The sequence below is a fragment of the Phycomyces blakesleeanus genome (assembly GCF_001638985.1).
Source record: "Phycomyces blakesleeanus NRRL 1555(-) unplaced genomic scaffold PHYBLscaffold_2, whole genome shotgun sequence".
In the NCBI taxonomy this organism is placed as follows: domain Eukaryota; kingdom Fungi; phylum Mucoromycota; class Mucoromycetes; order Mucorales; family Phycomycetaceae; genus Phycomyces; species Phycomyces blakesleeanus.
In genome coordinates, this window is record NW_017265135.1 from 1,970,498 (window position 1) to 1,994,576 (window position 24,079).

At 36.8% G+C, this 24,079-nt stretch overlaps 8 protein-coding genes across 8 annotated transcripts; 6 read left to right on the forward strand and 2 right to left on the reverse strand.

Moving 5' to 3' along the window:
• Positions 1-422: 422 nt before the first annotated feature.
• PHYBLDRAFT_162756 (hypothetical protein) lies at positions 423-4,496 on the forward strand (the record flags this gene model as incomplete). The annotated part of the gene is made up of 12 exons (XM_018434686.1): positions 423-453; positions 1,345-1,598; positions 1,686-1,795; positions 1,857-1,897; positions 1,974-2,135; positions 2,193-2,246; positions 2,307-2,555; positions 2,696-2,856; positions 2,921-3,137; positions 3,210-3,300; positions 3,348-3,383; positions 3,446-4,496. The coding sequence occupies 12 exons, from the start codon at positions 423-425 to the stop codon at positions 4,494-4,496; spliced, it is 2,457 nt and encodes an 818-aa protein (XP_018297739.1).
• Positions 4,497-6,603: 2,107 nt separating this feature from the next.
• PHYBLDRAFT_121363 (hypothetical protein) lies at positions 6,604-7,589 on the forward strand (the record flags this gene model as incomplete). Its single annotated transcript, XM_018428794.1, has 4 exons — positions 6,604-6,902; positions 6,956-7,058; positions 7,134-7,262; positions 7,353-7,589. Coding segments are annotated over exons 1-4 (630 nt in total), but the record flags the coding sequence as incomplete, so codon positions are not given.
• A 444-nt stretch (positions 7,590-8,033) lies between these two features.
• PHYBLDRAFT_157305 (hypothetical protein) lies at positions 8,034-8,824 on the forward strand. The gene is made up of 2 exons (XM_018433596.1): positions 8,034-8,118; positions 8,180-8,824. The coding sequence occupies exons 1-2, from the start codon at positions 8,049-8,051 to the stop codon at positions 8,551-8,553; spliced, it is 444 nt and encodes a 147-aa protein (XP_018297741.1). The 5' UTR covers positions 8,034-8,048; the 3' UTR covers positions 8,554-8,824.
• An 846-nt stretch (positions 8,825-9,670) lies between these two features.
• Positions 9,671-10,964, forward strand: PHYBLDRAFT_121364 (hypothetical protein). Its single transcript, XM_018428795.1, has 7 exons — positions 9,671-9,713; positions 9,800-9,860; positions 9,931-10,023; positions 10,088-10,331; positions 10,390-10,467; positions 10,529-10,615; positions 10,680-10,964. The coding sequence occupies exons 1-7, from the start codon at positions 9,676-9,678 to the stop codon at positions 10,838-10,840; spliced, it is 762 nt and encodes a 253-aa protein (XP_018297742.1). The 5' UTR covers positions 9,671-9,675; the 3' UTR covers positions 10,841-10,964.
• Positions 10,965-10,999: 35 nt separating this feature from the next.
• PHYBLDRAFT_139728 (hypothetical protein) lies at positions 11,000-13,076 on the reverse strand (the record flags this gene model as incomplete). The annotated part of the gene is made up of 4 exons (XM_018430279.1): positions 11,000-11,163; positions 11,238-11,676; positions 11,785-12,333; positions 12,432-13,076. 4 exons carry the CDS (start codon positions 13,074-13,076, stop codon positions 11,000-11,002), a joined length of 1,797 nt encoding a protein of 598 aa, XP_018297743.1.
• Positions 13,077-15,871: 2,795 nt separating this feature from the next.
• Positions 15,872-19,209, reverse strand: PHYBLDRAFT_176703 (hypothetical protein; the record flags this gene model as incomplete). Its single annotated transcript, XM_018437814.1, has 8 exons — positions 15,872-16,564; positions 16,645-16,648; positions 17,007-17,861; positions 17,926-17,961; positions 18,017-18,167; positions 18,238-18,323; positions 18,406-18,939; positions 19,027-19,209. 8 exons carry the CDS (start codon positions 19,207-19,209, stop codon positions 16,416-16,418), a joined length of 1,998 nt encoding a protein of 665 aa, XP_018297744.1. The 3' UTR covers positions 15,872-16,415.
• Positions 19,210-19,816: 607 nt separating this feature from the next.
• Positions 19,817-21,282, forward strand: PHYBLDRAFT_58751 (hypothetical protein; the record flags this gene model as incomplete). The annotated part of the gene is made up of 4 exons (XM_018440379.1): positions 19,817-20,700; positions 20,758-20,834; positions 20,896-20,940; positions 20,999-21,282. The coding sequence occupies 4 exons, from the start codon at positions 19,817-19,819 to the stop codon at positions 21,280-21,282; spliced, it is 1,290 nt and encodes a 429-aa protein (XP_018297745.1).
• Positions 21,283-22,108: 826 nt separating this feature from the next.
• On the forward strand, positions 22,109-23,893 carry PHYBLDRAFT_58752 (hypothetical protein; the record flags this gene model as incomplete). The annotated part of the gene is made up of 7 exons (XM_018440380.1): positions 22,109-22,501; positions 22,640-22,671; positions 22,793-22,877; positions 23,010-23,279; positions 23,371-23,410; positions 23,476-23,592; positions 23,664-23,893. The coding sequence occupies 7 exons, from the start codon at positions 22,109-22,111 to the stop codon at positions 23,891-23,893; spliced, it is 1,167 nt and encodes a 388-aa protein (XP_018297746.1).
• Positions 23,894-24,079: the final 186 nt, after the last annotated feature.

Here is a 24,079-nt window from a genome sequence, read left to right on the forward strand (position 1 = left end):
AGTTTATAAGAATAAAATACCAAGAAAATTAGTGAGTTTAGATATTATATGACAGAATTGAGAAATCATGAGTGAAATATAAAATTTTGTAAAGTTCAAAATCCTGAACATTGAATTGTCTTTAAGAATATTATATAAACAAGGTATTGTTTACAAGTCTTTTTTAAACTTGTAATAATAATAAAAGGTAATAATCAGTTCAAATATTGTTTTCAAGCTTATGTTTGTATTTAAAAATAAGAGCATTCCATTTTTTCTATTGTAACATAAATCAAATCTGTTTTTTTTAGGTATCTTATAAACCACTTAAAGAAAAATGAGATTTATTTTAGATTTATCCTTACATAATTTCCAATAGTATTATAAAATAATATCACTCAAAAGTGTGGTATAATCTCAATTACTTTACTACTCTCAAATAGATGTTGGTAGGGGTGATAGACAAAGTGTTTGGTAAGTAAAATAAAAATAAAAATAAAACTTGATAGAATATATATGTACACTATGGAAAATGAGTGCTGATTCCAATGAATATTTTCGAGAATGCCTATGGTATTTTTCAAAATCACCATCAAAATCACCACTTATTTCCCATAGTAGTATATTAATTGATTAACATTAAATCGAATGCCAAAAATTCAATTACAAAGATAGATAATGCCCATATATTTATAGAAATGATATATTTGTAGTTGAGAGATCATTGGTTATCAGAATATATATATATATATATATATATATACGAGTTTCCAACTGATTAAATAAAATGTCAAGAAAATATATAATAAATAAATAAAAATTGATAAAAAAATCTCTAGGGTTCTATAAACTAGTTAAGCGTCAATTCTATTCAACGCTCTTGTATTTATCAAAATACATACAGCGCATACCTTATGAAGTAGAAAGAAAATATCTTGTATTATGAATGCGAGTAGAGTCTAATAGCTTACAGAAAGTATGATTTTACACAGAGTGTTTTATGTTGTTGACCCTCCTTGACTATCTCTTTTATTTCGTAGTAATACCTTCTGGTTCCAATAGTATACTAGATGCATACCACCATACCAGTCATGTATTTCTGGTATGACAAACTTGTTTTCATTTCAATCAGCTTTTCTATAATACTTTGCAATGAGCTAATATATATGTATATATTTCGCAATGCTGGCTAGTCTGTATCCTGTCTGAATTCATCGAGAATTTACCATTATTTTCTACTTTATAATAGTTGCTATATAAGATTGTTACCTTTAGAATTTTGGTACTCTTTATTGCGATAAACTTCTCCTTGTATGCATTTTTTTATATCCCTTTTAATCTGTACAAATATAACCTTGGCGTTAGCCTTTACGGGAAACCGAATTATAAAAAATTCCTATGTAATTGAGTTTAGTGAACCAAAGAATGCGGATAGTCGCAGAGAACTCTTTCAGGAACGTCGCCTAAACTTTTATGAAGATCTCAAGACCTACAACATCAGCCATATAGTACGCCAGGAATACATGTTAATGAATGCTGTATCTGTTAAATTCGACTCTGAAAAAGATGCAATGCGATATTTCACAAATGGGGAGAATATTAAACGTATATGGCCAGTTGTAAGTGTAGTTAATATCATGAAAAGCCAAACTTCTTCTCTTTTTTTTTAAAAAACAAAAGTATTATCTATCTTTGTATCCTATCAGTCTAGTATTCCCATTCCGGACATTTATCCGCCTACTTATGGAAATCCAACCACAGACCTGTTCGATACTTATGGAACTACTGGCGTAACTAGAGTCAGGGAAATATTTGGGTAAGTTTTAGAAAATGCTTAAAATACAGAGTGTGTATTTATTAGAGACTATACAAAAAAGATTTGAAGGAGAGGGAATCAAGATCGGTGTTATTGATAGTGGTAAGTGTATAATACGTCTTTTAAAATGACAACTTATTATTCAAATGATAAACATTGTGATAATGTTTATTATTAGGCATTGATTTTCTCCATCCCGCTTTGGGAGGGTGTTATGGAAAAGGATGCAAAGTTGCCTACGGATACGATTTTGTAGGAAATAACTACAATGGAGAAAATAATTTAAGTCCAAACAACTATCCGCGAGATGTGTGTAATGGTCATGGTACTCACGTAGCTGGTAAGAACATAAACAGACTTTTAAAAAAAAACACACCCAAATTTATCATTTTGACAGGTATAATTGGAGCCAACGACGTTGCTAAGAATTTTACAGGAATAGCACCAAAAGGTAGCCTCTGATCGCTATTTCATTTTTGATTAACACTAACTCTTTCATACACTCATGCAGTTACATTGGGAGCTTACAAGATCTTTGGGTGTACGGGTAGTACTACAGATGATGTTATTATGAAGGCTCTGGAGAAAGCATTTACCGATGGAATGGACATAATCAATCTTTCAATTGGAGATATGGGATGGCCTGAGTCTCCGGTTGCAATAATGGCCGATATGATTGCACTTCAGGGTGTTACTGTATTGGCTTCTGCCGGTAATGAAGGTGATCAAGGATTTTTTAAAGTCAATGTACCAGCATTGGGTAAACATGTATTATCTATTGCAAGTATACATAACACACATATACTTGCTCATGTGTTTGCACTAAAAAATACTAAGCTTCGTAAGATAATTGGTTGTTTATTTGCTATGAATTTGCTTTTAATATTTTTTTGTTATTAGAGTATGTAACTCCTATGGCCGATTCATTCAACCTTTTACACTCTGAGCTCGTTTTTGCTTCTAAAAGGTTCTTAGATAACCGCGACGGCTGTTCACAGTTATTCAACTTGGATAAAAAGGTCGTAGTAATTGCTGCAGGTGGCTGCAACTTGGACATAAAGGTAATTTGCAATTTTTACTTTATTATCTCTATTCATGCATTCTCTCACACCTTAATTTTATTAGATTCTTAATGCCCAAAGAGCAGGTGCTGCAGCTGTTTTGATTTATACGACGTCAATAGATGCTATAATCCCTAGGACAGCGAACAAACAAATTAGCATTCCTTTTGGTGGAGTAGCTATTGATGATGCTGAGTATTTGTGGGACTTTCTCAATGTTAATCCCGGATACACAACAGATTTTCCGAAAGGAAATATCGTTATACCTGTCAAGAGAGCAAGTAAGCTGTATAAGCCTGTATATCTTAATATGTATAAATACTAATACGTATACTTTTATTGACCAAAACCAGACACAATTAGTCCATTTAGCTCATGGGGGTTGGGCCCTGATTTGAGCATTAAACCAGACATTAGCGCTCCTGGTGGCGATATTTTCTCGACGTATGTTTTGAAAGGATCAAAGGCATTTTAACTCAAATTTTGTATAGGTACCCATTGACTATGGGAGGTTATACCACTATGAGGTAAAAAGTAATAACTTTGTGAATATAGTAATCAAACCCAGTCAACTCATTGTGTTTTGTAGCGGAACAAGTATGGCCTGCCCTTATGCTTCTGGAATAGTCGCTTTGCTTCATGAGTCATACAAAGGCCTTGGTGAAATCAACACAGATAGCATTCGAACCATTGTAATCAATAACGGCAGTCCTTATAACATGTTCAAGACCAATACCCCCGAGACGATCGCACGCCAGGGTGGTGGACTGATTAACATTGAGAAGATGTTAGGTGCCACTACTCTCATCTTCCCAGAACAAATCCGGCTAAATGACAAGAACAAACGTGGAACCGATAATTTATACACCATTACAATTAAGAATTATGATACAAAGCCAGTAATATACAGATTCTCCCACATGCCAGCAGGTGCTGCACAAGGCTATGGAAATAATTATTCACCGGGCAACCCTTTCCCGTTGGCCAATCCCATTTTACTAAAAAATCATGAAGTTGAAGCTTTTGTTAATTTCCCTGTAGAATATCTTGAGATTCCTGCCAAAGAAAAGGCGGATTTGATTATACATATCTCCTTACCGCCATTACCCGCATATCTTCCTCCGACTATCTACTCTGGCTTTATTGTAATCCAAAGCGACAACAAAAACCTCAATCAGTATATACCTTATGCCGGTCTAACTACTGATATATATACCCTCCCAGTACTTAATATCAATCAAACTTCGCCCTATATTTCATCTCAGACCGCCAAAGCCGATCAACCTGTTGCCATAGTTGCCAAAATGATCGAGGCATCTCCTCTTGTAGCCGTTATGGTCGTCAGTACAAGCGATCCGAATATTGTCTATGGTCTTGTTCCTGATGGAATTAATATGTTTACAGCAAGAAACGATCCAAGCAATTCTGCTGACAATTATATTATTTATTGGAATGGTATCATTCAGCGTAGGATTCCCGGAGAGACTTTTAATCCTTCTGTAAATCCTAGAAATCCAAGATATGGCCGTCTAAAGGCTGGCTATTATAGACTAAGAATTATGGCTTTGCGAGTGTTTGGTAATCCTGAGATAGCCGAAGATTATGATACTTGGACCTCTCCAGAAATCTACTATGAATGAATAAATTGAATTGTCATTGGCAGTCCCTCCCTTTTGCTCTCGCCTATAATTTTAAACTCAGTAATATATTGGACTTCTCTATCAATACGTGTTTGACTACCCTTTAAGAATACCCATTAAAGTACCAGCAAATTGGTGAGAATGCCTTTTTATTATTATTTTTAAAACATGTCAGAATGTACATCATACCTGTAAATGAATTCAAAGACGACTATTTTTACGAAAAGCGAACCTAAGAAGGCTGATTAATCACCACAATCATCCAACCCGCGTGTTCATTATAATCTTTAATTTGCAGCAGTAAAATAGACCTTGTTTTAAAATTGTATAGATCATTACACCTTTAAATTTCTTTTGGAAATTTAAATAATTCTAGTGTACTGTATGACTAATATTCTTATTTGCTAATTAGTAGCTTATTGTTTTACAAATAACAAACAAACAAACAAAAAAAATACTTAAAAAAACGATTTGATAGCGATGGAAGGAAGACCAAAGCGACATGGTGCTGTAGATAAAGACTATAGAGAACGTAAAAGATTGAGAAAGGAGGAAAAGGTATTTTATATAAATGTAGAATGTATAGTTAAGATTGATATGCCGCAAACTAGAGTATAATTGAAATATTTTTTTTTCACTCTTGTCTATTACCTTGGGTTGGCTTACAATTTAATTATGTGCGAATTTACTCCCGTGCAACTCTCTAGTTTTATAATGCCAAAGAAATCCAAGAAGAATATGAATACGACGAAGACGATAATATTATTATGTCCATGGGAAGACAGCTCCTCAAAGAACTCAACGGATTGAAGGATACTGAAGAGTATGTGATACTAGCCAAAATATAAGTGTATCCCTGTATTATCTTACCCATTTTTTTTAAAAAAAAATTGATATTAGTGATGACCATTTTTTATGTACTCACTTTTTCAAGCTCCCGTCAAAGAAGTTGTATGCTGATTATTATGAAATTATTAAGCAACCCATTGCGCTTAGTACTATCGAGGTAAGTGCAGCATTAATGTTATTATTATTATTATCAAACTCATAATAATCTATGGAATATTAGACAAAGATAGAAAGAAAGGAATACACATCGCTTGCTCAGATAAAAACAGATCTTGACCTTATGGTTGCTAATGCAAAGAAATATAATATGAAAGAGTCTCAAGTATATCAAGATGCTGTTCAAATTCAAGTAAGGGGATATCTTTAAGCACCTCAAATCCAGGAAACTTACAAATACTGTGTTGCTTTTCCGATATAGAAATTTGTCAAGCCATGGCAACAAGATATCAGAAGAGAGGAAGCTAGACGACGTGAGAAGCAACCTATAGCTAACACCAACATTGTCAAAAGCAAGGCTATTCTTAAATTTCCCAGAGAAGCCTTTGAAAGTCGCCAAACCACACCAGAAAACAAGATAAAAACAATAAAATTAAAAGCAGTGGATAAGCAGATAAATAAGAAAGGTAAGTAACGGTATAATATGAAAGTGAAAGGAAAACTATGAGAAGACTTATACAAGAACTATTTGTTATACCATCAGATTCTCCTTTACATGAACTCATGGCCGCTATTAGCAAGCGAGAAACTAAAACCGCCCTAACAATTCTAGAATCTGAACCTGCGATAGATCCAAACGAACTTGTGGAAGTTGAGATGTTTAATTATAAATTTACATGGGGTCCACTACATGCAGCAGCCTATTACGGAGACGTCAAGGTGTGCCAAGAACTTGTCCGTCGTGGTGCTAATATTGAATTGAGCGATACTTGGAATTCAGCTACACCTTTGGGATGGGCGGCATTCGGAGGTTTGTGTATAATGAACATGGTAGATATTGTGTGTTAACTTTTTATTCTAGAGAAGGACAAGGTTGTGAAGCTGTTTGTGGAGAATTACAACGCGAACATAAATGCCAAAAATAAATATGGACAGGTAGCACTTGAAGTTGTATCTGATCCAGATGACCCACGATGGATCGGTCTATTAAAACCTCCCTTCCATGTAAGTGATTTTTTGTCTGAATTATTAGAAATAAGCAAATTAGTATTCTAGCTCTTCTTATTCTGAGCTTTTCTAGACCGCTTCTCCAAAGATTCCAGAATCAAAGCCAACAGAGGAGAGAGTAGCACCCATACTAGTACTGAAACAACCTGCACCAGTAGTAAAAACGGCTGTTTCAGAACATCACAGTATATCGTCTGATCCTGGGTCATCTTACCAAAGCCACGAAGGAAATATGGAGAACCCTCCTAAAAAAAGACGTGGTCGACCTCCCAAGAGTGAAACTGATAACTTATTGGCTCTTAGACCAATAGAGGAGATTGATTTGGATGATTTTGATCCTATTGCTTATATGAAGGATCTTTTTAACTCTATCAGAACGCATACAGACAACAAGTAAGTTTATAAACGAAACAAGGAAAGTTTGGCCCATTAAAATATGTCTATAGTGGTCGACTGTATTCAGAAATTTTTGAAACATTACCAGAACGTAAAGAGTACCCTGACTATTACAGAGTTATCAAGGATCCTAGATCACTTGCAATGATCGATGTAAATATATTTTAAATCTCTTAGATGGATATAAGTTGATAGAGAGTAAAAACACCTTCTAATTCATGAAAACAGGAAAGAATGCACAGAAGAGTTTATTCCAACCTCTCGGAATGGATGCAAGATATGGAGCTTGTATTTCAGAATGCATTGGACTACAATGAACCTGGATCTCGTGTCTATAGAGATGCAAAACTACTATTGGTAATTATTAACGGTCTTACTTATTAATTATGTTGAATACCTGAAAAAAAATTACAAAACTAAAACTGAGCTATTATAATATTTCTTTAGCGATTGCTAAACCGCTTGAAGGATAGAATATTGGCAAGGGAGGGGGTACCCGTGAGCCAAGAACAAGATGTGATGACAATGCCTTTAAGCGATCGACCATTCGACACTAGTGGATCAGTTGACGAGAGAAGACGAATTAAACGTGCTTCTCTCAAGGTCAGGGCTAGCGTAGAAGGCAGTACTGAACCAGCCGATTTGATGCCTACTGGGTCTCATATTGTTCAGCGTCCATTAACAAGCATAAGCGTGGGACCAAACCTTCCGTCTATTGACATGTCACATGTACCAAATCCAGCTCATATGCAGCAGCAACACCATCAACATCAACAGCATCAACAACAACATCAACGCCACCAGCACCAGCACCAGCACCAGCACCATCTCCAGCAACTCCAGCATCAACAGCAGCTCCAGCATCAGCAGCAGCTCCACCACCAACAACAACAACAACAACATCATCATCAACAACAACATCATCATCAACAACAACAGCAACAGCAGCAGCAACAGCAACAACAACAACTGCAGCAACAACAACCTCCTCTTGCACAACAGATGGTTTATCCTAATCCAAATAATATTTCGGCATTTGGGATGCAGAATCTACCTCGTATCCCAATTGAATCTGTAAATCAAGAAAATTTTATGCGTATTGGGGCATCAATGGAATCAAATTTCCGTATCCAACACGGAGATATGCAGGTACCCCATATACCATCCGCTAATCCAAGGTTCTTCCAGGTGTTCAATACGGATATGAACAAAGGTAAGTTTTCTAATTGTGCATTTAGCACAGTGATTTTACTTATATTATTTTTTAATTGTAGTCCGTTTATTGAGCCAAACTATGATTATTTCTACAGAAAGAGATTTTCGTGTATCGGTTAGAGGAGATTATGTTGGACATAGCATCACACTTCCTTCAAAAGTACAAAACATCAAGATTATGCCCAAACTTCTTCAGGATTTACTAACAGAGCCAACTCGAGTGACTATCACAGTAATCCAAAATAACACCAAGCTTAATTTATCTGAAGGAGGGTTTTTAGAAGATAATGATCCACCATGCTGGAACAGTACTTTATCAAAAGGTGTAAACATCATCAAGATCAACGTTACTGCAAATATTACACAGCCTGATAATATGGTGTCTGATTACCGAAGTCAAACATACGTATTATTTGTTACATTACCTTGGTAGCCGACTTTATACTTTATTTTTATTTTTATTTTTATCTTCATTTTATTCTCGATTTACATAGCACTTTGTAGACAACCAAGCTTTTCTTAGTTTTTTTACTTTCACCCTCACTCTCACTCTCACATTACACAGCACATTATATATCTATATACTTTTATGGTGTCTTTTGTCTTAAAGAATGTTTACTGAGACTATCATAAACTGTTTATTAAAATAATGATAATAATAATAATAATAATAATAAAGTATCTGACATCTGTAGATTTTAATGCTTAATTTTCTATCAAAAGTCAATTTATATATATTTAACAAGTATAGGCAAATGTTGTGAGAACCATTGATTTATAATATATGTGAAACAAAAATAGTGTGTAAGACAAAATGAGCATTGGCTAAGGGGTATAATCAAGATCAATGTTGTACGCACAATTAGAGGATGTACACAGCGAGAATTTAAGGCATATGAAGTCTCCGTTGTATTCCGTGAGATCTTTTTTACAACACTTTTTTTAAAATAAAATGTAAGCACAACACCAATATTGAATTTTCCCAAATGGTTTGGGCTTTGAACTTTATGTATTTATTTTTGCGATACAAGATCATGTTTTATAATGCGATATACATATATTTATATCAATTAAACTTTCAAAACGTAGGTCGAAGTAGAACATATTCAAACAAAACAAAACAAAACCTATATCTTAACTTGGATGAGCAAAAGTTCTAATACAGGGTGGGACATGCCTAATAATATTGTCTATCTAGTCTATACAGACTTTTTAGAATATTTGTGATTTGCCCTTTATTGAGGTTATTGTCCATACTATCGATTATTATTATTATTATTATTATTATTATTATTGAGATTCGTTCTTGATATATATACCATGCCCTGAAAATTCACTTTCTTAAGCCTAATTAGATATTAAAAGCATTTTTTTTAACCTGTGTCTACTCAATATAGATATATGACTGAACAACGAAAATCCTGTGCCACACTATTTGAGCTCAATTCTTGTAGAACCATATCATTTACCATTTAGGAGAACAAAAGATGCAATCAAGTTAAAAGTCGAAGTATTCAGACACTTTAAAGATTCACTTTCTCTCAAGTTACGAATTATGCAGATCAAAGGAAATACTTTTGTTGTTACTGGAGGGTAAGAATAAATAACATGCTTTCTTTAGAGCTCGCTAATAACAGTTGACCTCTTATTAATATTTTATTTTTTATATTTTAAAACAGTGCAAGTGGTCTCGGTGAACAGGCTGTCCGTGACCTTGTTGCTCAGGGTGCCAATGTCATTGTAAGTATTCTAGACATTATTAGAGTAGAACAGGAGCATGTATACTTATCAGCAATCGCCACACTCATAGATTATGGATATCAACCATGCTCGTGCAGAACTTTTGATTAAGGAGCTCGGTAGTCAAGTGTATTCCCATGGTATCACGGATACAACATCTGAAGTAGGTTTGCGACTAGCAAAATATATAAGATATAGACATAAAATCTCATATTTTCATAAATTAGTCTCTTGTCAACGAAGCCCTGGACGGTGGAATTGCGAATTTCCCTGGCAGTGCGCTAGTTGGAGCAATATTGTGCGGCGGAATCCTCTCTCCCAAAAAGGATCAAGAAGGCTATGGGCCTGATGGAAAGTTGACAAGCTATTCTCAATTCAAGCATATAGTTACAGTCAACCTTTTTGGAACTTATAATGTTGCTCAACAAGTCTCACAGCGCATGCTGAACAACGAGGAAATGGGTGCTGACAGTAAGTAACCGGATAATCGAAGAATTAATTTAACTGACTTTTATGCCCAATTCTTTAGAGGAGCGCGGTGTTATTATAACTGTGTCATCTATCTGTGGTTTGGATGGAATCATTGTCGCCTATGGAACATCTAAAGGTGTGTTTATTTCACTTAAAAATATTCTTCAAATGGGTAGATGCTAATTTTCGGTTACCAGCTGCCATTGCCGGACTGACACTTCCATTGGCAAGAGAGCTTGCTGATCATGGCATTCGAGTCATGAACATTGCACCTGGACCTTTCAGTGAGTAATGTTTCTCTTTAAGCGTGTGGCATACTTGTTTTAACGCCTTAGTTTCCTATTAAAGACACGCCAATCCTCAAGACAACCGATATTGTGGCCCCACATTGTTTGTTCCCTCGTAGAAACGGTGAAAGTAGCGAATTTAGCAAGCTTGTGCTGAACATCATTGATACTCCAATGCTCAATGGCTCTATCATTCGATTAGATGGAGCTCTCAGAACATAGATGTACTTTATGTACACACATATACACATACATAGATACATAGATATACTTGTTTCACTATATTCTATATTCTAATGTATAAATAAATACACTCACAATTAATTTCTTCGAGGAAGTACGATTTATATAGCTGTTTTATTCGTTGTTTTTTTTTGTTAATTACAGAGAAATATACATTGATCTGTTTTTTCCAGTTGGATAGACGATCATAGCAGCTGCAAATAGACCCACTGATAATCCCAGTGCAATTGTCATCATATGTAGTGGAAAAAGACTTTTTGTAATGTCATTCTGATGCAAAAGTGCATAGGCTCCTTTTACGCCTAAATGTTTGTGTTAATAGATGGCATAGTAGAGGTATATGTACAGTTGGTTTGAAAAGGATGTCCTGGCTTACCAATACTTCCTGGAACAAGTAGTGTAACACCGACACATAGAGGTACAAGTGGAGCATCCCCAGTTATTTTTAACGCAAGATTGGAATATAATCCAACACAGAATGCAGCTAGACTTCCAACAATCTGGCCATCGGGTACAACTTTTCCGACAAAATAAGAAATACAAAATCCAAGGGCCGCACAGAATGTTTGGGTTGGCCACTGACGATAAGATGATCCAAAGGACATTGCAATAGAGACACTCATAATAGGGAATAATGGAATGTAAAACCAATGAGATATCGGATTAATACAAATTCCTTCGTCTGATGCATTTGGGTCGATGGCAGTGTAGACACTACTGCCGATTTGTAGACCATAGGCAAGCATAAAAGCATATACAACCGCATACACAAGTCTAGTGGTGCCTGTTGTAATATGGCGCGCAGATACCTCGAGCTTTTCATTGTTTAAAATAATAATAAATAAAAAAGAATCAGAGTCTGTAGACTTATATAGGACAGTTTGGGGGATATTGAGTGTGAAAGTCGATTGTTATGAACTTACAATAGACATGGTCATAGCATAACCGGGAAGTAGAATCAAAATAGAAGACACAGCAACACTTGTAAAACAGACGTAATTGTGCATAGCTCGAGTAATAATAGCAACCAATATAGAGGCTGATATATCAAATACACGACTATATGCAGGAAAATAACCAGCAATAACTGACAGCAAGGCCACCAAACATCCCAGCCCACAACTTAGAGATGCATCAATCCACGATCCACCAAACATCACTACGGATGCAGTAAAACTACTCGCACCAAAACAAAATAGAGTACCGATCACACCCCATGTTGATGGAGCGGCTGCAACCACTTGTAGTGCAGAAAGACACTCTTCGATCTCACATCGATTGTTTTGAAAATTATTCATGATAGCGTTAATTTGGAAGATCTTGTTGGTGTCAAACCCTGTGGGAGATTTAGCCATAACCGATTCAGTAGTCCCATTTGTGGAATGTTTGAAGGTGAATATTATGGAGTCAGGTAAAAATGAAAACGTTGCATCGATTTCCATTAATCTGGCTGTGTTTAAGAGTACATCTTCCTGTAAATGGATAAAAAATACATCGAAAAATATCAGTGTTTGTATTGAAATAATATTCTTATATTTTTTGGGGACCACGGCTCTCTGCTGAATCTTACCACGCGATGGCTGGGACAGCCTGTTTTTAAAAGTGATTGTCCGAGAAGTATGATAACTTGCTTCTTCTTCTCGTACATTGTGACCTCAATGGGCTGATCTTGGGCGTACGTTGGCGAATCGTCTGCAAGTTTGATGACAACACAGTCCTCTGGCTCTTCTTTGGGCAATTGTTCAATAATACCCGGATTTTGATGATGCCGACGCTGATGAGTATTACCACGTATTCTCTGTTTTCGTTCTAGTGGGTTATTATAATTTCTACGCAAACTTGTCATTGTGCCGATGCTACTATCTCTTGCTGGTATTTTCTGAGAGTCTCTCCACTGCGCCGGTGATTTTGCCGAAAACTTGCGTGTCAAACTTCCTTTGAGACTGGCAAAGTAAGAGGTAGATGGAGGTTCGATAGACGAATTATGTTCTGTTGGTGCGCTGTAGTTTGAGTGCAAATGTGTGGAAGTAGACTCTATCGGTTCTAGTATATCAGACAGCTGGCTTTCCCATCCGCTCAAAGAAGGGCCTTGCTGGGGGCAATTATTTGGAGGGCATGCCTGGGCTGGTGACCCTTCTGTCAGAGTATCTTGAGATGCTAGGCTTGAAAAGGAATTTGACTCGCTCATGATAGAAGGGCCGCCTTTGAGTGACATTCTACGGAATAGTATATGAAAGCCAAATGAGATATCAATATATAGTTATTAGAATAAATATGTATGAGTGTAATGACTTGTAATTATTATTAAATAAAGTATGGGCAATAAAATGAAGAGAAGACAGAGTTTGCTTGCTCTTTTCCAACTTTCTCTTCTTCTTCTTCTTCTTTTTTTTTTTGCTTTAAAAAATAAGCTGTTTTTACAATTGAAAGAGTATTATAAAATACTAAACTGTGTTAACTATCTGTAGGTTGGATTTATATAATATTATAATGAAAGTCTTACTTTAGAATTAGTTTTAACAAAAATAAAGAAAATAAAGAGCAATCAAAAGAGGTTAGGGATCCGGTTGGTTTACGGTCCATGAAGTGTACAACGCAGGAATTAATTTATATATTATACATTGGTATTATTATTGCGTGTAGTCTTACTCCCTAAGGCCGATTTAAACGCATCTTATCATTCCTCACATTGTATCCTACTTTATTATGATACCAATAATATATCTTCACGATGTTAATTTAAGGCTATATATTAAGTATATGTATTATCGTTTTGTCCAACTTCGTTTAATGTATTTTGTTTTTTTCATTTGTCAAGTTAAAACCATGTACTCATATAATATAAATTGCAGAGGTACAGATGGTCATTACATTGATTTTTTCTGAAAACATTTGTCATTCAATAGCTGCAGATTAATACTAGTATTCCATATGTTCAACGCTATGTAAACTATAAACATTTAGGTATTTACCGATCCAATGGCCGTAAAAATCACTCTATTATTGTGTTAATTATTTATCCCATTCAAAATTTCAGTTCCTTTATTTGTCTCTGTAGAAAAAAAAATGAGAGAACTAAAGAAGATAATCCGTGTTCTTGGCGTATATGTTGCATGGACTGTACATATATATATATTTGCTGTTATCTAGATATATATATATACCTTTTGTTCTTAACGCTATGTCTAAATGTAAAAGACAATCCTAAATTGGAAGCATAGATAAATCAATGACAACGTCACAAAAGACTATTTTTTGATAGGTAAAGAGAGAAAGAGAAAGAAAAGAAGTATTTCTTAAAACCCCTTTTTATACATATAAAAGCTTCACTGACGCAGGGAAAAGCTTCTCTTATTATCTATATATACACACACATATATATAATATAATATTATCCGTGCGGAGAAATATACATTTATATCAAATAAATATATATTTATAAAAGAAAAAGATTATCAATATTGGTCAATGTCAAGAATAGAGACGTTAGTCCCTGACAAGGATTCATCTCCAGTACCTAACAAGGATCTAAGTTGTCTTCGATGCCGGAAAAAGAAAGCAAAGTGAGCTTAGAATGAAATGATGGCAGTTTCGATCACCTCTCATTCACATCCTTTCATTTATTATTATTGTTCTTCTTTATATGTGTGTGTATAAATATATATCATTCTTTGGTCATCTCGGTAATTAGATGCTCAAAGACTAGGCCAGCTTGTGTACGATGCGTCCGCTCGAATCAATCCGTAAGGATCGCTTGTTCCGTCATTTATTTATTTATTTATTTTATCTTTTGTATTATATTGTATTATATTGTATTATATTATATATTTAAAGAAAGGGGGAAAAAAAGAAAGAAATGAGATCTCATGATCATACCCATCAATTAATATGATCTTCCCCAACCGATTTAGTGCGATTACCCTGATGCACCACCCACCTTGACAAATCTGTCCGAGAAAGTACTTTCTCTCTATGACACCCTTCGCCAACTAGAGGGAGAGTATCTAGTACGATATATGAAGACGATGGAAGAATACCCCACAGAGAATCAAGAAGATTGGAACACTAATCAGAGCTCAGATGTTGATGAGAGTTCAGAGAATGTATCAAATCTCTCCTCCCATCTTATTCGACCATCCAAACGTCAGCGTCAAAAACACTCAGAGTACAACGAACCACCAGACTCGGGCTCAGTGGCTGCTGTTGAAGAGCCAATTGGATGGTCCATGTCACTCACCTTTACTGGACTTACCCTTCAGACATCCACTAAAACTATATCAGATCTCCATATGTTCGTCCAGGAAGTCTCCCGACAACTCTCGAGAGATTTTGGATCAGAGTGCTTGCCAGAAGATTGGGACCTTGACGATATCGAGGCTTACGAAGAGGAACTGGATGAAGAGCTGGATGAAGACAGCTATCTGGTGACAACTCCAATATTTCCAATAACAGCATTAATGGCATGCACAGAAAAGAACATACTTATCAAGTCAAATTCAAAACCAAAAGTGGTTAAGCTAAATGCAGCGGAAAGCCTTATCAAAGCAAATATGTCAGAAATACTCACATCTTTAGAAATCCTCCATGATAATTCAGACTTTGACACAATAGCTTGCCCGCAAGTGGCAATTCTCCTACGGCAACTTCGAAAATTCATAAAGCCTTCTTCAGAACATACTACTGTTATCGACTCTATATATCATAATCCGATTCTATATGTTGTCATATGCACAGCCTACGCTGCTCTGTGTACATTCGGCATTCAAAAGAAGACACCAAAAAGCGTACCATTACTATACAATAGCTGTGTAATAGCAGCTACTGATTTAATTTTAACTCTCTTTCTCCAAAACTGGGACAACAATTTCACTTATCCACTACTGGTCTCTGCAACTCTCCTCGCATGGATTGAGACTGATATTACCGGAAGAACGACACCCACCAAAACTGGCGGTTCATTAATCCACATTTCTCTTCGGGTCCTCTCTGGTTGTGAGTGGGATGTTTCCTCTAAAAAATGGCTATCCCTTGCAAGTTCATTAGTATATCTTGATATCTATTCCGCTATATTTCTACAGCAGGGACCTTATCTGGGCGGAGACGCCTCAGCGATTATATTGAAAAAGTTGTTCTCGACTCCTATTCATCCGTTGTCAAACGAGCATGAGAGTGTTCTACTCGAGTCTCAACTTATGTCTTTTTTTTGCCAGGTCATATCTTTGTTTTACCACAATGATAGTAAAGATATCCGCGTCAAGAAGCTAGATGTAGATATCTTGCTGACACTAGTACAAGATATCGAACGGTGGGAGCACAGCTTACCAGCGTGGGCTAAATGGACCAACGAAGTAGCTCCGGCCTTGGCTGGTTTCAAGGCTCATATGCATATGATTCATAACATGGTTAAGATCTTGTTGTTCCGCCCATTTTGTACCGAGTTTACCAGTCCAAGTCTGGGCGTATTGATGGCCAACGAACAAACTCACACTCGAACGACATTTCTGGACTTGTCAACCACAGCAGCAGATCGGTTAGTTTATTGTCTTTCTAAAGTTCACATAAGTGAGAGTGTGCCGTATTGGGTCACAGCAGCTGGAGGGCTCGTGCGTGATGTACTTGAACGTGTACAGATGTCGTTTGACAGTGACGAAGAAACAGTTGAAGAGCTTCGAAGGATAGAAGAGCGATTAAAAACTTCAGAGGCTAAATATCAATCAAAAATAAAAACAAAAACCATCCTAAACTAAATTTGTATCGCTTGATACTCTGTTTTTCGTTTTTACCGCACTATATATTATATGTTCTTATGAGGCAACTTTGTATGTACAATTGAAAGCAGAACAATAAATAAAAACAATTAGACTAGAGCAGGAATTGATAAAGAAAGAGAAATACTACAATTAATAGAAAGAATGGTAGGAGAGAAATAATTTCTCAGAAATTTGGTACCGTATTTAAAGCACTAGATATCCTTAAAAGAGAATGTAAAAGAAAGAGAGGTAATGAGAGATAGCGAGGGATAGTGAGGGATAGTGAGATCGGCAGGGGATTGTTATGTGGTTGGTGAGAGGCGGGCCGAGTTAGGCGCCGAAGAAGAAGGTGTGTTATCGTTTGTACTCGTGGTTGTGACCAAAGCTTGCCCAGCCAAGCGTTTCCCTTTAAGCATGTTCTTCAAGGCCCTAAATGCAAACACTGTCAAGCCAATCCCAGTCCAGTCCTCATCATGCAAATCTCGCAAATCTCCAACTGTCATTATGTCTTGGTCTTTGAGTTTATCCGCCCACTCTTTTGCTTTTTCTGCACTACGATGAGCCGCTGTGGCACAGTCCTGAACAAAGTCACTGATATCTGTATCATCCGAGTATTCTTCTAAGATACGTGACATAAGTGCATCGCGCGCAGTAGGTGAGATAGATGACATTGCAGCTTCTGGATGCTCCCTGTCTAATCGAATAGCTAATTCTTTCTCTGATAAGTAAGTAGGGGGATTCTTTCCATTTGTTGTTTTTTCGTCATCTTTTACTGGATCTTCATCTTTCTTGTCATTTGTCTTGTCATCTTTAAGCTTTTCTTCTTTATCTGACTCGGGGAAGACGTCAACTTTCAAGTCACTGCCAATACGTGATGATACACTGGATGATCTCGATGGGGCTGGGGTCGACAAGGAGGATTCACGACTACGAGTTGTTGTGTTTGTGTGCTGCTCTTGAACTTCTCTCAATTGTTTGAGAGCCTCTCTGTACTGGACTTCGACAGAACGCGCTCTGTTTTCATACATTTCACATTTTGTCTCAAGTTCACGAGCATGCTTGGTCGTTGCTTCAAGCTCAAGGCGTATTTTGTCCAACTCGGATCGGATATCACTCTCTCTACGCCAAACAGATTGACGAACCTGTTCAGCTTGTTCAGACTCACTTGGTTTTTCAATGTCTCTGAGGATTCTGTTGATTTCTTTGGTGATATGATGTTGATAACGATCAGGGAGCACTTGTTCTTCAATCTACGCAGGCATTTTTTAAGAAATAGTTATAATAAATAAATAAATAAAAGTATAAAATAATTACCATTTCTTTAACAACCTGCTCGGCAGTGTCGGTTTCCTATTATAAAGCAAGTCAATACACACATTCATTAATTTGACGGTAAAATACAAACCACATTGAAATCAAACTTGACAGATAGTTTGTCCATTCCCTTGAATACCACTTGAAGGGTTAGGTGTACGTTGGTAGGATCAGCAGCGAGTAATACTACATCTGGTTCGACAGCTAAAAACGAGTGTTCTAATATCTCCTGAGCTGTCATTCTAAAATTACGTTTTTTGTGCTGGTTAGGATTTGTTCAACTTGTACGCCTCTATTGGTTAGATTTTCTACCTGTCTTCTTCCGGGCCCAAACAATTGGCGATAAGAGCCAGCACCTCGTTGTTTTGTACCTTTTGGAGACAGACGGGTTTTACTCCCTGTACAATACAGAGATAAGATATGCCGAATATAAACCATAAACATAAAATAATACTACAATTGCTATTATTATTGACTTACAGAAGATACTTTTTTATATATTTGGGCAGCGTTTTTGCATTCTCCATAAGGATATTCACCTGTGGCCATCTCAAGAAGACACATTCCAAACGCATATATATCTACCTTTTCGCTGTAGCCTTCTTCTTCGTACATCTCTGGGGCCATAAACTCTGGGGTTCCAATTATGGTATACTTTTTGCCCATCTTCATTTCTGCTGTCCCCATGTCTCCAATCTTGACTTCTCCGTGGGCTCCATTAATAAAGATGTTATCACACTTTATATCCCGATGAATAATTGAGGGCGAATAGTCGTGCAAATACGCCAGGCCTTTGAGGATTTGACGAGACCAACGCTTGACGATCTTTATGTTTGGTAAACTTAGTTTACGGATGTACTCCCGTAGTGTTCCAGATGTCATGAGCTCCGTTACAAAGACAAACTCGTTCTTCATATGCCAAGCGTCGTGGAACGCAATGATGTTTGGGTGGCGCACGGACTTTAATATCGAAATTTCCTGCTGCATTTCCTTACTGTCGGGCGAGTGGGAAGACTGTACATGTGTAACCATTAATTAGATAAATAGGTAGAGAATTTTGCTAATCTTTTTTTTTTGGTCATTTTGACATTTCGATCTTACAGTCATTGTGTTCCAAGCAACTTCGTAACCCTCTACTCTATCGATTGCTTTGTAGACGATTTTGTAGGCACCCTTTCCAAGTAGAGTATTTAGACGAGCATAACGTTCATCTGGTGAATCCTCAATGACCTTCTCAGTGTCATGAGAGCTGGACTGGTCAATGATCTCGTTGGAATGCGACATGGCCCACTAACCACCGTTCTATAAGACGACTGCCTTGAATAGAGTAAGTAGATTTGTCGTTTATTTACTTTGCCCCGTTCGGAAAGAGTCGGTCTTCTTCTGGTATTACAGTTTCTTTTTATAAATATAAATATATATTTTCTTTGGGCTGTGTAAAAAGGGTCCAAGATTGAATATCAAAAAATTTCACGTACAACAATAACGCCGGTCTTTCAATTGTATTCGGTGTGCTGGGTGCAAGTGACTTTGATACCATTCAGCGCCATATTCGACTGCGTTTTATGCTCACAAATCACATGTAGTAATATATAAAGGAGCCTTTTCTTTGGAATATCCATAGATATCACAAGACAGTCTTGCTTGAATTTTTTTTTGACCTACTTGGAAATCCAAGAGTCTTCATGTCAGCTGCAAAGAAGTCTAAGAAATCTTGGTTAGATAGACAAGTCCAACAAGACCATTGTAGAATTCCAAAATCTAAAGCTATCTTGTCGCATAAATCACATGTTAAAAATAGTTTCGACTCTTTATGAATCCATGAGAGATAAATCACATCTCTCTATTCATTTAAACCTCAAAGATAACTAAACAAAGACTTTATTGCACCATGTCGACTGTCTTACTAGATCTTTTCCTGGATAATAATTCAATCGATCTGTGGGGCCAATATTCAGCTTTTCATTTTAAAGGAACGGTTGAACTCACGCTCGATCGACCAGTGAACATTCGGGAAATAACTGTTGGTATCAAAGGAGTTCTACAGACCATTGTTTCGACAGACTTCCCCGACACGATGTTCAAGGAAGATGTTGGAGCGCTAGAGTCTTCCCACTTTAAGAAACACCCTTTCCAGAAATCCAGCCTAGTGGCGATAGGCTATGCAGAATCCCGGCAAATTGTCTTGAAAACCAAGCAAGTCGTTCTCCGCCATGAAATCCCGGTCTTGTATACTCCAAACATCTATCGTTGGCCGTTTATTTTAACCCTCGAAGACCCACATATACTACCCCCAAGTATCCTCTTGCCTCGCCACAATATTCACTATCAGATAACGGCTCATGTAACTCTCGGATCACTTGGAGATCATTTGAAGGTGGGATATTGGTCTATCTACCAAAACGCCCGTAAACATGCTTTGATCGCCTATCGGCGGTTGTCTAACCCACCGCCTTTGCCCGACCAAGATGACAGCCTGCCTGATTATCCTTCCCCAACTTATACTCTCACACCACATCAAGCCAGACATTCATTATTAAGCACTCGCATCCCTCTCCAGGTCAATCAATACAGCACTAGTATTAATGGGGTTTCACCAGAAGCACGGCGGTACCGTGGAGTCAGACAGGGGACCATTCGTTATGAGACATGTCTTCCAAACAATACATGGATCGGGAGGACAAGATATGAATTTTTGTGTGAATTTTACCCCCTCCGTCAAGATGTAACAATTGATGAGATTGTTTGTTGCATGGAACAGTCAGAAACCTACCCGTAAGAAATTTATAAGCCATATATAGTCTGGTTTCTTATTATTACTTTTACTTTTAGGGTTCGTGGAGGCAAGGTTCAGAGTGGGCAACAATTGAGTGCCAAGGATATGACAACCCATTTACACAGATACTGTGGTGAGCCACGTCGCTGTATAAAATAACATTTTGTATTTATAAAAGTTTAAAACCTTTTTAGAGACACATTATCAGGTCAATGTATCTGATGATTTGAGTAGTATATGTAAGTATAACACTCTTATGCAAGACTAATACAAATTTTGATATCTTTGTTCTGTTAGCTCTCTTTGTCCCACTAGATAGTCCACTTCTTTCACAGGATGTTTCTACCACTGCTCTTCAAATAGAACACCGATTGCGCCTTGTTGTCCATTTTGGTGAAAGAGCGCATGAAAGAAAGATGACACTAAGCTTTCCTCTTTTGATCGGAGCAATGGATCAGGCAGGGTATAGCCAATGGACAAGTAATAATGACATCCACATCACCCAAGACTTGTTCTTTTTACCAAGTTATAGCAGTGTTTTGTGTGAGGAATCACCACCAGCTTGTAACTTTTTGTCTTAATATTGAATATGATCCAATTTCTTGAATAAAATGACTCTTCAAAACGATGATTACTAAAAGAAAGCATATATTCATAATAATAATAATAATAATAATAATAATAATAATAATAATATATATTTCTATTTAAAAGGGTACAATTACGGACAATAATTATTGCAAAGGCAAGTAGATAGAATGCATAGGTGTGTACCTTTTTAGGGTATGGGCACATACATTTGATTTCGGGCGGGGATATTGTCCCTGTTGCCACGCGACGGCCTGCCAGTGAAAGGGCAACACAAGTGAGTTGATAGGGGAGCTATGGTTTGGTGGAACATAAGCGGGCTAAACCCCTTATTATAAATACAAACGTACTTGCATACACACACACACACACACATACACAAAGAGATATATATATATATAAATATATAATTATAATTATAATTACAATTACAATTACAATTATATTTATTATTCTATGTACACACACAAATATATATATATATTTATTATATACATGTATAAAAAAAATTGTATTTCTGAGCACCAACTTTCCGAGACATGGGTGCCTTAATGCCAAATATTATAACTTGGTCAATAATTATTTTTCCTCTTTCTCTCTCTCTCTCTCTTCTCTCTTTCTATATATTTAAGCCACGTTTTATCTTATATATATATATTGATATATATATATATATATATTAATATATAATATTTATTATCATTCTCTTCCCTCTCTTTTCCAACTAATAGTCTGTAAAGAAAAACAGTCAATCGAATCAGTAAAGATCTTTATTAGCATTCTCTAAACCCGCATTTCGTACCGAGTATCAGCAATATTATGGGTGTCGTTCAGTCAAAACGCAAGTGGAGAGAGCCCAAGAGCTCCTCCAGTCACACTGGAAATCACAATGGAAATAATTACAGTACTGGAGATACTCGCTCCACCTCCTCATCCACCTTACAATCCTTTGTTAGTATGAAGCACAGTACCTCTCTTTCCAGTTCGATTACACGTACAAAATGCGTTCGATCTAACATGCATGATAAGAATTCTTTGGCAAAGCCAGATCCAGTATCAGGCATATCGCTCAGTCAACGCACACCTTCCAGACAATCGAGCACCCAGACCTCTACACCAGAACCACCAAAAGCACAAAATGTATTCGCAGCCTTCCAATCCAACAGTTATTTTCTTCCAAAGGATTGGGAAGTTAATGATCGCCACCAAGCTGTAGGTTATTTCTTTTTTCTTTTTGAAAAATAATAATAATTATCAATTTTGACACAATAGGAACAATAGGACACTGATCATGTCAGACCTTATTTTCCTCGATGCTGATCTCCTCTTTTATAATATATCTTATTTTAGCTTCATTTCGCCCTGAAGGCATTGTATGGCGAGTAAGTGACAGGATCCACATATTATATTGTTATTATTTGGGCTATATATATTTTTAAAAGGAAAAGAAAGAGTGGGGGCCACATTTTCATTCCACTGAATTGGACATTTTTCATTCGACAGTACTGTGACATCCGCTGTACGACAGAAGTTTGTCAAGGGAGCACGCATTCTAGATATTGAATGTGGCAACGGTTTTTGGATTATGGTAAGTCATTGTTTTATTTAAATATGGTACGCTTGTGTGTGTGTGTGTGTGTGTAAGAGCATATATAGATTAAAGATAAACAGAAAAAAAAAGATTTGTGATATATTTATTAATTTTCTTTGGGTACATTAGGATCTTGCCACTCAGTATCCTGAGTGCGAGTTTGTTGGTACTGCAGAATCTACGGACAACGTGCCCACAAATACGCTACTTCCCAACGTACAATTTGAGATCTACACCCAAAGGGGTCCGATGCCATTTGAAGACAATAGCGTGGATGTTGTCCATATGCGAGCTCTTGGTTTGAGTTACACTCAAGAAAATTGGAGTAACGTTCTGCGCGAGGCGTACCGTATTCTCAAACCTAGTGGGGTTGTACATATCGAAGAGATGCTTGTTACGGTAAGTTAAAAGCGTGTTTTGCAGCAACAAGTAAAATAAGTCCATGTTATGATCCTTATTAAATGTTCCACCCCCTCTTTACTTTACACAGCCAACCGGTACAGCGTTGATTGAGTCGTTTATTGACACGGGTAAGTAGCACAGAAATGACTCTATTCTCTCTCAGTCAGTTTCTTATCCTTCCTTTTTTTTCAAGTGCGGAATATTATCCGCAGTTCTGGCATGAACTACGACATAGCCTTGACTCAGCCTCTCCTTCTTCAGAATGAAGGGTTCCAATTGGTACAAAAGATAAAGAAAAAGATCTATCTGGGTAATTAAAAGCAGGAATTTTCTTGTATTCAATACTTACAGGGATTTTTCATTGTGTAAATTTGTCCATAGCTTCTAGCCCGGGGAAATTAGGCACAGAATTTACCGGTGTCATTCTACGTGGGTTTGAACTCTCGCGTGCATTTTTGGCCCCTAGAATGGGATTGACAGAAGAAGATTATGTCCACAGAGTTGAAATGGTTTGCGCTCAATGCGTTCGAAATGACTCTCATATTTACTGGTTCACTAATATTGGCATGAAGCCGTCGGACTCTTCATCATCCTCTTCATACTCCTCTTAACTTTATTTATCGCGTATGTCGCCTATTATTTTTCTACCTTCGTACTTTATATTCTACTCTCTTTACCAATCTATGTAGCTTTTCTATTCGAAGCATTCACTCCCGAAATAGTTCATTGTCACAATACCTCTCCCCTTTATTCCTTGACTCCGGTCGGCCGGCCCGGCATATTCCACAGGTTGTTTA